General features: G+C 38.1%; 1 protein-coding gene across 6 annotated transcripts in view; it reads right to left on the bottom strand.

Annotated features, from left to right (window-relative positions):
• Positions 1 to 14,435, bottom strand: part of Nf1 (neurofibromin 1) — a 257,122-nt gene that overhangs the window by 150,021 nt on the left and 92,666 nt on the right. For 5 of the 6 annotated variants that reach the window (XM_036195402.1, XM_036195407.1, XM_036195405.1 and 2 more), the window contains 4 exons: positions 9,838 to 9,951; positions 4,123 to 4,202; positions 2,783 to 2,906; positions 256 to 417 (listed from right to left, as the gene is read on the bottom strand). In XM_036195402.1, the coding sequence (XP_036051295.1) occupies positions 256 to 417; positions 2,783 to 2,906; positions 4,123 to 4,202; positions 9,838 to 9,951 (480 nt within the window). The remainder of the gene's footprint in view (positions 1 to 255; positions 418 to 2,782; positions 2,907 to 4,122; positions 4,203 to 9,837; positions 9,952 to 14,435) is intronic. The other variant, XM_036195403.1, reaches the window with a different exon arrangement.

Raw genomic sequence — 14,435 nt, 5'->3', positions numbered from 1 at the left:
AACAAAAAAAAAAAACAAAAGACCAACTTGTGATTCTCCTGCTTCAGCCTCTGGAACACTGGGATTATAGGTGTGTTCCACCATGTCCTGGTATCTCCATTTTAAATCTGAGACACTGAGCACAGAGTTGTGAAGAATTTGCCCAGGGTTCCACAGTAATCAGCAATAAAACTAACATTCAAAATTATTTAATTGAAATTTACCAAAGTCCATTCAGAAAACTAGTGCAGAAATGATGGTACAGGAGTTACCTACCATGGAGGAATTCCCTTTTCCTTTCCGCAGAGATGCTCCAAGAGCACAGGTCCGTAGGAACTCATCATGGTCCACTGACATCTGAGTGCTATTCCCACCAGCAGGAACATCACATCCTACTCCACAAAGGAAGAGAAAGTGACAGGAACTTCTATCCACCTGCTAGAAAAAGAAGGGATCCCCTGAAGCACTGACGTCTGCAGAAGAGGACTCAGTGTGGGCTGACCTTCTGCTTAAGGCAGCCCTGCAGAGCTTCCTCTCAAGCCCAATGCTTCACCCTGAGGTAAGTAAGGTTTGGTCAATGTCCTGCTTTCAAATGCCTCTCAGTTGTCTACTCTCCAACACTGATGCTTAGTGAAATAAAGTCTACTGCAAGAAAACTATAATACTGTATGAGTTATAGATAACAATTTTGCCTTGTCAGGATAATTAGAACTTTATTTTTTAAGTAAAGCATTGACTAGCCACAGCACTTGACACCCTTCTCCCTTTCTCTGCAACTAGTAGTGGGATTACATGGTAATCCTATGTTCAATTTTGTATTTATGTGTGTGTATATGTGAGAGTATATACATATACATGTAATGGGTGTCCGGTGACCTTCTCTTTCACTTTCCATCTATTCCTTTTATGCAAGTTCTGTCTCTGAACATGGGGGTTATTTCTCAGCTAGGTTAAAAGCCAGCAAACCCAAGGATCCTCGAAATCAAGAACCTCAAGGTGCTGAGGTTAGATCATGCATGGATACCTACCTGGCTTGTTACTTGGGTGTGGGGATCTGAATCTTGGTTCTTGTGACTGCTGAACTGTTCCTCAAGCCCTCAACAGAGAACTTTTGACTCACTACTAGATTACTAACACTGACTGTTAGACATTATACCTAAGCCAGCATACAAAATTCCTTTTTTTTTCTTTCTTTTTGTGTATGTGGGTATTTTGCCTGCATTTTTGTTTATATGCCATGTGTCTGGAGAGGCAGATTGTCACACATCATGGAACTGGAGTTAGAGACAATTGTGAGTTGTCATATGGGTGCTGGGAGTTGAACCTGGGTCCTCTAGAAGAGCAGCCAGTGCTTTTGACCACTGAGCGACCTCTCCAGCCCCCACATAAAATTCTTAAGTTTAATATCTTATCTTTGGGATCAACTTAAGTTCTACTATGTTAATATAATAAGATAAGCCAGATACAAATAACTGCCCCTCTCCATCAGCACACCTCTAAACAAAATTTTATCAAAATACTTGGTAAGGTTTCTCATAGCTGATTTTAGGCCTGGATAAAAATTCATTAAATCAAGTATTCTTTAAATTGTGTCATAATAGAAAAACTTTTTTTTGGTTTTTCAATAGAGTTTCTCTGTGTAGTTTTGATGCCTGTCCCAGATCTCGCTCTGTAGACCAGGTTGGCCTCGAACTCACAGAGATCCGCCTAGCTCTGCCTTCCAAGTGCTAGAATTAAAGGCATGTGCCACCACTGCCCTGCGTAGAAAAAATTTTAACTTGACCATAAAAATTGTATGTTAAAAGAAATGTAAGGTTCTTTCCTATTCCCCAGAACTCCAACATGTCTCAAAAGTTCAGAATCAAAACATTTTATTCCAATTAAAAGAAGATTCCTGATCTTTTCAAAAGATGAAATCTTCTACTGACTCTATAGTACTAGCGTTCTCTACCATTAAGATACATCTCCTGGCCTTGTTTGCAAGAAGATCTCAATATGTAGTTCAGGCTGGCCTAGAATTCACTCTGCAGTTCAGGCTGGCCTTAAACTCAGGCCACAACAGTACTGGAATTATAGGCATTTGCCATCATACCCAGCTAAAAGACAAGCCTTTTAATTAAACTAATTAAACCTAGATTAAGAACCTTTGCCTTTTAGCTCTTTGAGAGCCAAGTAATATGATATGTATGGACTTAAGAATAAAGAGAAATCAGATTCTTTGAGCCCTCTATGATTATAGTAGCCTTCCAGTCTTCATAGGCCTAACCCAGAGTCCTACTTAAGTCAATCAGAATCCACTAACATTCAGATGGTCAGGTCCACGCCTAGAATCTTTAAACATACTTACGTTTCTCTTAAGGACTTCACTGAGGGAGAAGCTGAAGGGGGATATAATCTAGCTGATAAACACTTCTTATTTGGTCCTGTGCTGGTTAGCTTTTTGTCACCTTGGCCCAAGCTAGAGTGATCTTAGAAGAAGGAACCTTAATTAAGAAGATTCCTCCATCAGGCTGGCCTGTCTGTGGGGCATTTTCTTAATTAATGACTGATATATGAGGTTCTAGCCCACTACAGGCATTTGCTACCCAGTAGTCCTGTGTTGTATAATGAGCAAGCCAATAAGCAGCATTCTTCCATAGTTCATGCCTTGGCTTCCCCCAGTGATTGGCTGTCATCAAGACATATAAAGCCAAATCCCCCAACCCAAGTTTTGGTCATGATGTTTATCATAGCAACAAAAGGAAACTAACACATCTCCTTACTATTCAAATATTTCCAATATAAGAAATATCACTGTGCTTACCTTATTTTTAAGAAGAAATTTATTCCTGCAGATCAGAATTTCCCGTAACCACTTGAGAATTTCTGTGCTACTAAGCATTTGATGGCTAGTTAATTTCTTGCAGATGTAAAAAAGCATTTGTGAACTGCAGTAACATAAAGTTCATTGTTACAGAATCACCAAGAACCCAATATAGACATAATCATACAGAGAATGGCATTATTTCATAACAGATATAAGTTCAGAGGCTTAATCTTCCTTGTTCATGGGTTTTATCCAAACGTTCATAACAACAAATTAAAAAGAAGTCCATCCTTGCAGTGAGGGGGTAAGAAGAAATCATAAATTCACATGCACAGCAAAGACTGCAAAGAAATAGAGTAGATGAGATCCAGCTACCCCACCAACTTCTATAAAGAAGTTTCAGTGGAACACAGCCACACTCCTTCATTCCTATGCGGTCTATAACTGTTTCCTTGCTCCAACAGTAAAAGTACACAGTTACAGCAGAATGGATGAGCCAAGAAGTCTGGCCTATTTCCCACCCTTTAGAGAACTTGTTCTCTATACTCTACTAAAATTGTACTGTCTAATAGTTTAGCTACTAGCCACCCACATGACTACTTGAGCACTTTAAATGAAGCTTGTCCAAATTGAGATGTGCTTTGTGAGACACACTACAGATTTTGAAGACTTAATGAAAACAAAAATATAAAATGTCACACTGACAATTCAAATTAATTATATGTGGAAATATTATATATATCAAGTTAAATGAAATGCATTTATTTAAGTTTTTCTTTTATAATGTGTTAAATTAAAAGTTAATTACATATGGCTCTAATGATTATATCATTAGAGTTTAGGTTTTAACTCCACTTCCAAGTAACTTAGCACACCCAAGTCTATAATGAGATGGCAAAACCTGAAATTTAGGACACACCTTTAGACCCAGCACTCTAGAAGCAGAGGCGGGTGGATTTCTATGATTTGAAGGCCAGCCTGGTCAACATAGAGAGTTCCAGGCTAGTCAAAGCTACAGATCCTATCTCGAAACAACAAACACAATTATAACTGTGTGGAAGTACATGATAGAGGATAATACATGACATAGCAGACTTAGCAGGGTGATAAAATTTAGCATCATTTTAAAACTTTTCTTTTGCATATATGTGATATTTCTCTGACAGTTAAATATTCTAATATTTTCAATCCAAATAAAATACAAATCATATAGTATCTATGTTACCTATAGTAACTGAACAAATATCACAATGAACTAAATACTATAAATCTAATATTCAAAGACAAAAGACAAAAGTAAAATTTTAAACTGAATTAAAATTTAAAAGTACATATACCTAATTTCCCAAAATGTCTCTACGGGAGCATCAGGATTCCATAAATCGATGCTATCTAACTGATGAAGAACCAACAAGGCCTGAAATTTAAAGAAAGAGAGAGTTCACTGAAAACGTTCTAGAAAATTGACACTGGAGTAATTATTTTGCAAATGCTAACAAACTGGGCTGTGTAACTAGCCTTGAGATACAGGGAGAACCACCTTTTCTGAGAGTAAATCTGGAGAACACAATTCTCTATAGAACATCACAAACCCAGAGCTAATGCCTTTGCCCCATCATTTTGACACTTAAGTGGCATACACACAACATTATGAATGAAATCAAAACAATATATACACATAAAACTACTTTAAGAAATCAACAACATAGGTGGAGGTGCACGCCTTTAATCCCAGCACTTGGGAGGTAGAGGCAAGCGAATCTCTGTGAGTTCGAGGCCAACTTGATCTACAGCACAAGTTCTAGGACAGGCTCCAAAGTTATACACAGAGACCCTGTCTTGAAAAACCAAAAGAAAAAAAGAAAAGAAAAGAAAGAAAAATCAACAACATGATTTTAATAATTAATAACTCTAGAACGAACTGTCTCCCCTAAAGTTAACACACACACAATGAACACAGAAGAAATTAACGTCATACACTTTTTTGTTAGTAAAGTTATTTTCTAAAATTAACAGAGGAGCAACAAAAGCAAATCTAATAACAGGTTGTTTTGAAGTATTTTGTGAGTACCAAGAGGAGTTAAATGACTCATTTTAAATAAGTGACTGTCATATAAATAGCTATTTCATAAATTAAAGCCATCAAAGGTTATGAAAGCAAACACTCTTCCTTCAAACCTGCTCAACCTACAATGCTCAACTCCAATTCTACAATGTTTCCCCATTCCCTAGCAAGTTCTATTGTGTTTTGTATATTCAGTCAGTGGTCAATATACACATGGTGTTTTATGCTCTTTTTACTAAAACATCAATGAAATGTTATATGGAACAAGTAAGTAATTTATAGTTCCTACTTTTAAAGAGATAGCACAAATCAAAATTCAGTTTTTCCATTATTGTACAAACACTTGGTACAATTTGCTGGTACTTAAGTGTTTTCTGTTATTTTCCATACAGTAGTATGGATGTGATTAGGAAATTAAAGCACTCATTTTCTCTTGTTCTATTGAAACTTTACAAACAAATCCATGTGAACAAGATGGAATGACAAAAGGCAGTGAGGAGCAATCCTTACGTGCTCTGGTGCTCCAGAGATTCTAGCTCTCCATTATGAGAACTTGTGGAAAGTTTGAAGATGGAAAGAAAACAAGGCATACTAGGGTTTTCTTTTTAGAGGGTGTTAAGCTGCCAAATCACATCTGTGTTTGTGAGGGACTTAAAATTATGCATATAGTGAGGGACTTAAAATTATGCATATAGTAAACGGGAGAGGGCATTACAGTATAAACAGCACTCATCAGAACTGGACCCTGAATCCCAACTTTATGTCTGTCATTTATTTACAAATGGTTTGGCCTTGAGTGAGATTTAGATATTTTAGCGTTTTTTAGGTGACCCATTTTCTGTTTAATAAAAACTTCTGATTAATGTGAACAAAAATGTATTATCCTTTTTCCATTTCTATGAGATTATAGTCCTTTTCATGTCCGGTTTTAATTTTCCAAATTGCCATGTGTCACTTGACAGAGATATACCCTGAGAAGAGCCTCAAAGGTGAATCTGTCACCATGCCAGTATCACAGAGCATGCTGACGTAAACTAAGATGGCTATGGAGTGATTAGATGATACAATTTGCTGGGAAACACCTCAATATTTGTGGTTCACTGTTGATGAAAACATTGCTACATAGTGCATGACTGATTACTTCAACAAAGCTGCAAACACATTACACTTATTTAATATTTTCTAAGTATTTTCAAATATTACTGAATGATTTAGGTTTTAATGGATGTTTACTAGCATGCCAAGTTGAAATATCACCCTTAAATATTGATCTATTCTCTTATTAATGAATAATTAAAGTCCTCCTGATACTCTATAAAAAAAGAGGAATATACATGTATTTTTTTAATCTTTTATTTTTTGAATGTCGAATGCCATTTATTGAAGGAGGGAGATCTTAAATACAGGCTTACAGCACAATGGGGGAACCCCGGATGGCAGAAGTTCACTTCTGATTTTTTTTTAATCTTGAATTATATATAATATACATAAGAAAAAAACATAAGAACTAATTATCTGGGTGAAAACAAAGAAAATATTTGAATAGATCCTCCAAAAAGAGTGCAAGCAATATACCAGTTTCTAGGATGAATAGTCACACACACACACACACACACACACACACACACACACACACAGAGCAAATGTGTGTACAAGGAATGCACAAGTACAGGAGATAATCTGGAGAGGAGAGCTCAGAGAATTTCAGCATGTCCCACCATTACCTGCTCAACACTGCCAACATTAGGAAGCCCTTCATAACTCATCTCCCATGCTCTTTGTAAAAGTAGCCACTGCAGTGAATGCCACTGCCAGATTGTAAGCTTTATGTAAAGGGAGCTAACAGCATGCTCTTTGTATTTGGTTATTTTCACTGAATATCATGTCTGTGAGATTCATCCAGCTTTTGCACTCATCAGTAACTCATTTTATTTTACTTTTAGATGAGGAGGTCTTCCTATGTAGCCCTGACTGTCCTGGAATTCTCCATGTATACCAGGTCAGTTTTTTGTTTTTGTTTTGTTTTGTTTGTATATTTTTTTGCATTGGTTGAAATTTACTCAAGAAAAATGAAAATTTTGTTCACATCTTAGATTTATATATAAGTGAACCTAGAACCTATCAATTTTTCTCTTTGTCTTCTTTTTTTATTATCTTCATCATTTTGATGACAAGGTCTTGCTCTGTATCACCAGATGGCCTGGAACTTGCCATGTAGACCAGGCTGAACACAAACTCACAGAAATATGCCTGCCTCTGCTTCCTGAATACTGAGATTGAAGGTGTATGCCACCATACCCAGCAAAAGCTCTATTTCTAAATAGCCAAAAGCAAAAATACAAAAATGATCATCAACAGATAAATGAGAAAATAAATTGTGCTATATTCATATAATGGAACACTAAACAGAATAAAATAGGATGAACCTTAAAAAAAAAGAAATCAACTACTAACACAATATAGCTACAGCAATTATGCTGACCTGCAAATAAGAACTTTTATTGCACTTATATAAAATGCAAACTAATCTATGTTAATAGGGCAAATCATTGACTACAAAGGAGGCAAAGGGCAGGCAAGAGGTGAGACAGGAAGAGGACTGCAAAGGAACACAAGGTTCAACAGAAGTGGATGCTGTCTACAATGAGCCCGTCAATGAATGAATGGGATATTCATTAACAATCAGGAAAAAGGAACTAACCTGGGCAATAATACACAAGACTATAAAAAAGAATACAAACTACTTCCTAATTGAAGGTGGGGGCAAAGTGAGATCACATTTGATGGATTCTATTCATGAACTACTGACTTGCAGAGCTAACCAAGAGTGACAGACTCAGACCAAAACATGTGGACAACAAGGGCAGGAGTCCTAACTGCAGAAAGGGAACTTTCTGGGATGAATACAGAGATTCTAAATCTTAAGTTAGTTACTATATGTAAGTTATACATCAATAAATTGTATTTAGCTTAAAGCCATACTTTTAAGTTGTCAATCTAAAAATAACTTTGAAAAGTAAACTTTGAGCTGATGAGGTGGCTCGGCACTAGCAGCCAAGCCTGACAATCTGAGTTCAATCACTGGGACCCAATGGTGGAAAGAGAAAACCAACTCCTGCAAGTTATCCTCTGACTTCTACATGTATGCTGTCGTATGTATACACCCCCACACAATAAATAATTAAAGGTAATTTTGTTGTTGTTGTTTTCAGATGGGGTTTCTCTATGTAGTCTTGGCTGTGCTGGAACTTGCTCTATAGACCAGACTGGCTTCAATTTCAGAAATATACCTGCCTCTGAATTCTGAGTGATGGGGTTAAAGGCATGAGCTATCAAGCCCAGCTATAAATATATTTTTTTTAAAAAATCAACTTTGTTAACACAGTAGGCTGGCTATAATTTAACAATGGACAATACAAGTGTCAGCAAGAATGGAGAAATACCAGAACACTAGTACACTGCTAGTAGAAATAGAAGATGATACAGTAACTTTAACAGCTTATTTGTAGTAACCCTCAAATAGAAATAACACTGAATGTCCATCATCAACTACCGGCAGCTCATCAGGTAAAAGTACCTATTACATAAGCCTGAAGACCTCATTTCAATCCCTGGAACCCACGTAAAGGTGGAAGGAGAAGATGAACCCCACAAGGTTGCCCCAACTTCCAGACGTGTGCCACTGCAAGTCCATACACACCCTACCCCCATCATGCACAGACACGATAATAAATTTAAGGAATCAAGAAACCATAAACTTCCAAAATTTTTTACACAATGTACTCCAAATACAACATGGCTTGTGACACACAAGTATAGTTTCAACTAATACAAGGGATGAAGGAGGACTGCTTTAGGATTTAGAGACCAGACAGGAAAATATAGTAAAACCTCATCTCACAAACAAACAAACAAATGTAAAAGAAACTGTAGGGCTGGTGAGATGGCTACAGCTGGTAAACATATTTGCAACCCAAGGCCAGAAACCTGAGTTTGTTCTGACTCCCTATGCACACACAATTTAAAAACAAAAACAAAAACACTACCCTCTTCTGGCATCCTCAGGCAATGCACACACATACAGTACACATATACACATGCACACAAAATAATACACAAAATAATGATAAAGTCTTAGAAAATAATTTGCTGTGAGATGGTTCTTCTATGCTGTGAATATGTGTTCCTCTCATTGGTTGATAAATAAAGCTGTTTTGGCCAATAACCAGGCAGAATAAGGTTAGGAGGTATAATCAAACTGGAGATGAAGAAGGACTGGGTTAGGGCAGATGCCAGCCAGCCACTGAGGAAGCAAGATGAATAGAAAATGAAGTAACAAGCCATGAACCACGTGGCAAAGCATAGATAGGAAATATGGGTTAATTTAAATGTAAGAGCTTACTAGTAATAAACCTGAGCCATCAGATAAACATTTATAATTAATATAAGCCTCTGAGTGGTTATTTGGAAATGGCTGCAGGATGGGGCAGGACAGAGAAAAGCCTCCATTTACAATAATTAGTACAATGCTGTTTTGTTGCTATCTATAATATACAGCAAATAAATAGACCCTCTCCAGAACAGATATCCATTTATCACTCACTGAAACTATACACCAAAGATCATCAAAAAAGTACACAGAGGGGCTAGAGAGATGGCTCAGGGACTCTGGGATTAAGAGTGTACAGGTTCTTGCAGAGGACCCAATTGCAGGTTCCAGCACCCATATCAGGTGGCTCACAATAGCCTGTAACCCCAGCTCTAGGGATTCCAACACCTTTTATTGGCTCCTGCAGGCACTGTACTTACACACACACACACACACACACACACACACACACACAATTTAAAAATTTGTTAAATAGAGTTTTTAAAAGTCATACAGAAAGGGTCCAATAATTGTTTGAAAAATAAAGGACCTAGAAAAAAGAAGAATGGAGACAGTTACAATCTTTCTTTCAAGAGCCTAGAATTTACTTCCTCTTACCTCCATCGCTTCCTGAGCGATCTCTGGCATGTGTGACTGAGGGACCAGTTGGACAAGCCCTGTAATTAATTCTGCTGTACTGCCTTGAGTTTCAGGGCCCTGTTTTCTTGGATTCTGCAAGAGAAAAGCAAATTTTATTTTGTACTGAATTTATTTATTTACATATATGTATGTGTATACTGCACATGTATCCAGGTGGCCATGGCAGCAGAAGAGAGTGTTGGATGCCCTGGAGCTGATATGGGTGCTGGGAACACAACTAAGGAACTGTGGAAAAGTAGCAAGTGCTCTTAAGCACCAAGTCATCTCCCAAGCTCCTTCAAACTTCATTTTATTTTGTTTCGTTTTTGAGACAGGGTTTCTCTGTGTAGCACTGGCTGTCCTGGAACTCACTCTGTAGACCAAGCTGGCCTGAACTCAGAGATCTGCTTTCCTCTGTTTCCTGAGTGCTAGGATTAAAGGAATGTACCACCACCTCCTGGCTCAAACTTCAATTTTTAAAAGAATGTATTGGCAGGATTATGAGACACAAAGTAAAGATCAACTGTAAACAGCTACAGTTTCCTTTAGAGATGATAAAAATGTTCTAGAAATGACAAACGGGGGGGGGGGTAGTACTAAGGGTTGAACCTATGGCCTCATTCACGAGTATGAAGCAAGCTATAGCCTCACCATGAAATGATGGGTTTTTACAGTATGTGAATTGTAACTCAACAAAAAATACAATCTTTTAAGCTGGGCAGTGGTGGCTGCGTGAATTGTAACTCAATAAAAATGTAATGTTTTTAAGTCAGGCAGTGGTGGCACGTGCCATTCATCTCAGTAATTGGGAGGCAGAGGCAGGCAGATCTCTATGAGTTTGAAACCAGCCTGGTCTACAGAGTGAGTTCCAGGACAGTCAGGGCTACACAAGAAACCTTGTCTTGAATACAAACAAACTATATATATATATATATAAAAATTTTTTAAAAAATCAGATTTAGGCCAGGTGGTAATGGTGCACACCTTTAATCCCAGCACTCGGAAGGCAGAGCCAGACGGATCTCTGTGAGTTCGAGGCCAGCCTGGGTCTACAGAGCAAGATCCAGGAAAGGCGCAAAGCTATACAGAGAAACCCTGTCTTGGGGGGTGGGGGGAATCAGATGTATTGAGGGTTCTCTTAACTTGCAATTCTATTTTCTATTAACAAATGTCATATCAGTAGACTCCTAATTGAACAGACACTAGCTTTTCAACTAAGAAAATGTATTAGAGGCTAGGCATATAAATCAATATTAGAATGCTAAATTTCATTCCCAGAACCACAAGGGGGAAAAAAAAAATCCCTGCACACATCAGGAATCCAAGGGTTAAGTATAAAAGTCCTGTTCAGTGCACACAGCTGGGCTGGAGATGTAGCTCAGTTGGTAGAATGTTTGCTTAGCACACAGAAAGCTCTGGACTGTATTCGAGCACTTGGGAGACAGAGGTAAGAGGATCAAAAATTCAAGGTTACTGTTGACTACATAACGAATCAGAGGCCAGCCTAGGCTACATGTAACCCTGTCTTAAACAATACAATCTACATAGCCATGTTAAAGGAGAACTAGAATCCATACCTAAAGAAAGCAGTACTCCAGTCACTGTGGAAAAATGCCATCATGTACTAAGAAATTACTGCTTTTCCTAAATATGAAGTTTACCTATTCAACAAATTGTTTCTGATAATTTGTAAAAAGCTATTTACACTTAAATAATATATGGTTTGGTGGCATGATAGTGCACACTTGTAATCCCAGCAATTAGCAGACCAAGACATGAGGCTCTTGAGTTCTGGAGCAGCTTGGGCTGCACAGAAAGACCTTATTTGGAAAAACAAAAAGTTTTCTTTGTTCTTTTTAGAACATATGATTCATTTAAGTGAAACCAACTGAACTTATACCTGTATTTTATTTGTTGATTAATATTCTTCGTTATAATATCTACCATATTCTCACCTAGTATAACTGTAATTACAAACTCTTGCCCATTTTCTGACGTTCACTATTCATTTATAACTCTATAGAATTTGTTGAACAGCAAAGATATAGCAATAAAAAAAGAAAGATGCCTGTTGAAGAATATTATTTTAAGGTGTGTTACTTTTGTTTATGTTGCATTTGTTTAACTCTGTGAAGCTGTGTTACTGTGCCTGTCTAGAACACCTGATGGTCTAATAAAGGACTGAATGCCAAGGAGAAAGGGTGGGCGGGGCTGGCAGGTAGAGAGACTAGACAGAAGGAGAAATCTGAAGAGAGATCAAGAAGGAGCCAGAGAAGGAGGAGGACTCCAGGGACCAGCCACCCAGCTACAGAGCAAGCCACAGAGTAAGAGACAAAGAAAGGCAGACAGGAATAGAGAAAGATAAAAGCCCAGAGGCAAAAGATGAACGAGATAATTTAAGTTAAAAAAAGCTGGCTACAAATAAGTCAAGCTAAGGCCGGGTATTCATAATTAAGAATAAGCTTTCTCATGTGATTTATTTGGGAACTGGGATGTGGGCCCCCCAAAAGAGCAAAAACAAACAAGAACATATGCTGCAAGGCATGGTGGAGCATGAATTTAGTCCCAGCCATCAGGAGGCAAAGGCAGGTGTATCTTTGTGAGTTTGAGGCCAGTCTGGTCTACACCTCAAGTTCCAGGACAGCCTGAGCTGCATAATAAGAGACATTGCCTCAAAAACACAAAAAAGAGGAGGAGGAGGAGGAGGAAGAGGAAGAAGGGAGGAGGAGGAAGAGGAAGAAGGGAGGAGGAGGAAGAGGAAGAAGGGAGGAGGAGGAAGAGGAAGAAGGGAGGAGGAGGAAGAGGAAGAAGGGAGGAGGAGGAAGAGGAAGAAGGGAGGAGGAGGAAGAGGAAGAAGGGAGGAGGAGGAAGAGGAAGAAGGGAGGAGGAGGAAGAGGAAGAAGGGAGGAGGAGGAAGAGGAAGAAGGGAGGAGGAGGAAGAGGAAGAAGGGAGGAGGAAGAAGGAGAAGAAAGCAAGCAAAAGAGAGAGAGAGAAAGAGAGGGAAGGGAGGGAGGGAGGGAGGGAGGGAGGGAGGGAGGAAGGAAGGAAGAGATGTCTCCTACCTCCCAATAGTCTCATGAGGAAAACAAGTATTAATTAAATTACTAAATAAATGCCAAACTGCAAATGAGGTAAGAACTGTCAAAGTACCCTCTGCCAGAAGATTCAGAGGCTGGGAATGTGGCCTAATCAGTGAGGTCTCCATAAAGTGGGCACTATAACTTAGAGTAGAGGTAGAGATATAAGAAACGATGGCAGTTAATCAGGAAGGTGGAAAACATGGAGTAACACAAACCAGGACAAAGATGGTAAAAAGAGAAGACAGAATCGTATTACTTTTAAAAATACCATGATTGAGACCATGTTTATATTTCTCTTATTAATGAAGGTTTAGAATTTATCTGTAAATATTCTTTTTCCTATGGTTACTGGGGAAAGTTACTTAACCACTAGATGGCAGCAAAGGAAGCAATTTCCATGGAGCTAGGAAGCTGTCAAATATAGTGACAGTTGCCAATCAAACAAAACCCCACCCAACGCAGCCAACTCAACCAAACAAAAAAGCCCCACAAAGGGCAAGGACGGGCAGGCCAGTGGTAGAGCATCTGCAGGCATTACAAAACTACTAGACTCTGTTCAACCCCCAACATCATCAGGGAAAATAAAAAGGATTTCCGTAATTCTTGAAAAATAGCAAATTTTACTTAAACTTCTTCACCTCAAACAATTCAACTCTTGTTCTTCAAACAATAACCTACTTAACATGAAAAACACTGGTGACTTTGGCTTATTGCTGAACATAAATTACAGCCATGTAAACAAAGTAACCCTAGTATTATATGGCATTCATAATGAGATGCCATAACTCATGCCACTCACCAGAGAAACCAAGAGAAAAATTGTTATTATTTCAGAGTCCACTGACAAATTGTATGGAATTTTTCTAAGTCAAGGATCTAACTATCCTACAACAATCTCAAAATTTTGGTGGGCTTTCAAAAGAGCTCAAAAAGCTCATATTTTCTTTTGGGGTTGATCCTTTGGGAACTTCATCCTCTCTGTCTCTATTACCTCATTATCAGAAAAATTTTTCATGTGTAAAAAATTTTAAAATTCTGGAGTGGAGTCCTGTATTACCAGCAGGGATGTCGAGTTCAAGATCAACACAGGATACACAGCAAGACTTTGTCTCAAAAAGCGTGTGCGCGCGCATACGCGCGCACACACACAAACTTGGAGTTCATATTATTCTTGAAACCATAGGCATTTAGTTATGAATGCCTGTATTTTAGTAATTTGAAAAGCACAGCAGCAAAAATGTGAAACACCAAAGCATTTGGAAAGCCTGGCACTGAGTACACCAATTAGAAATGTTACTTGACAGTATTCTTTCTTCAAGGATTAGGGATCCTGAGAAATGTTAAACATATCATCCTATTAACAATTCAGATAGTTTTATTTGAACATTAGTAAGGTTAATACTAAATATCTCTTATTAATAGTAGCAGCAACTAGCCTTATCACTTATTACATGCCAGGAATTGTTCCTCAAAGCCTGACACATGCTAGTTCACTC

The sequence above is a fragment of the Onychomys torridus genome, chromosome 8 (assembly GCF_903995425.1).
Source record: "Onychomys torridus chromosome 8, mOncTor1.1, whole genome shotgun sequence".
Lineage (NCBI taxonomy): Eukaryota > Metazoa > Chordata > Mammalia > Rodentia > Cricetidae > Onychomys > Onychomys torridus.
This window is presented reverse-complemented; position numbering and strand designations above follow the sequence as displayed.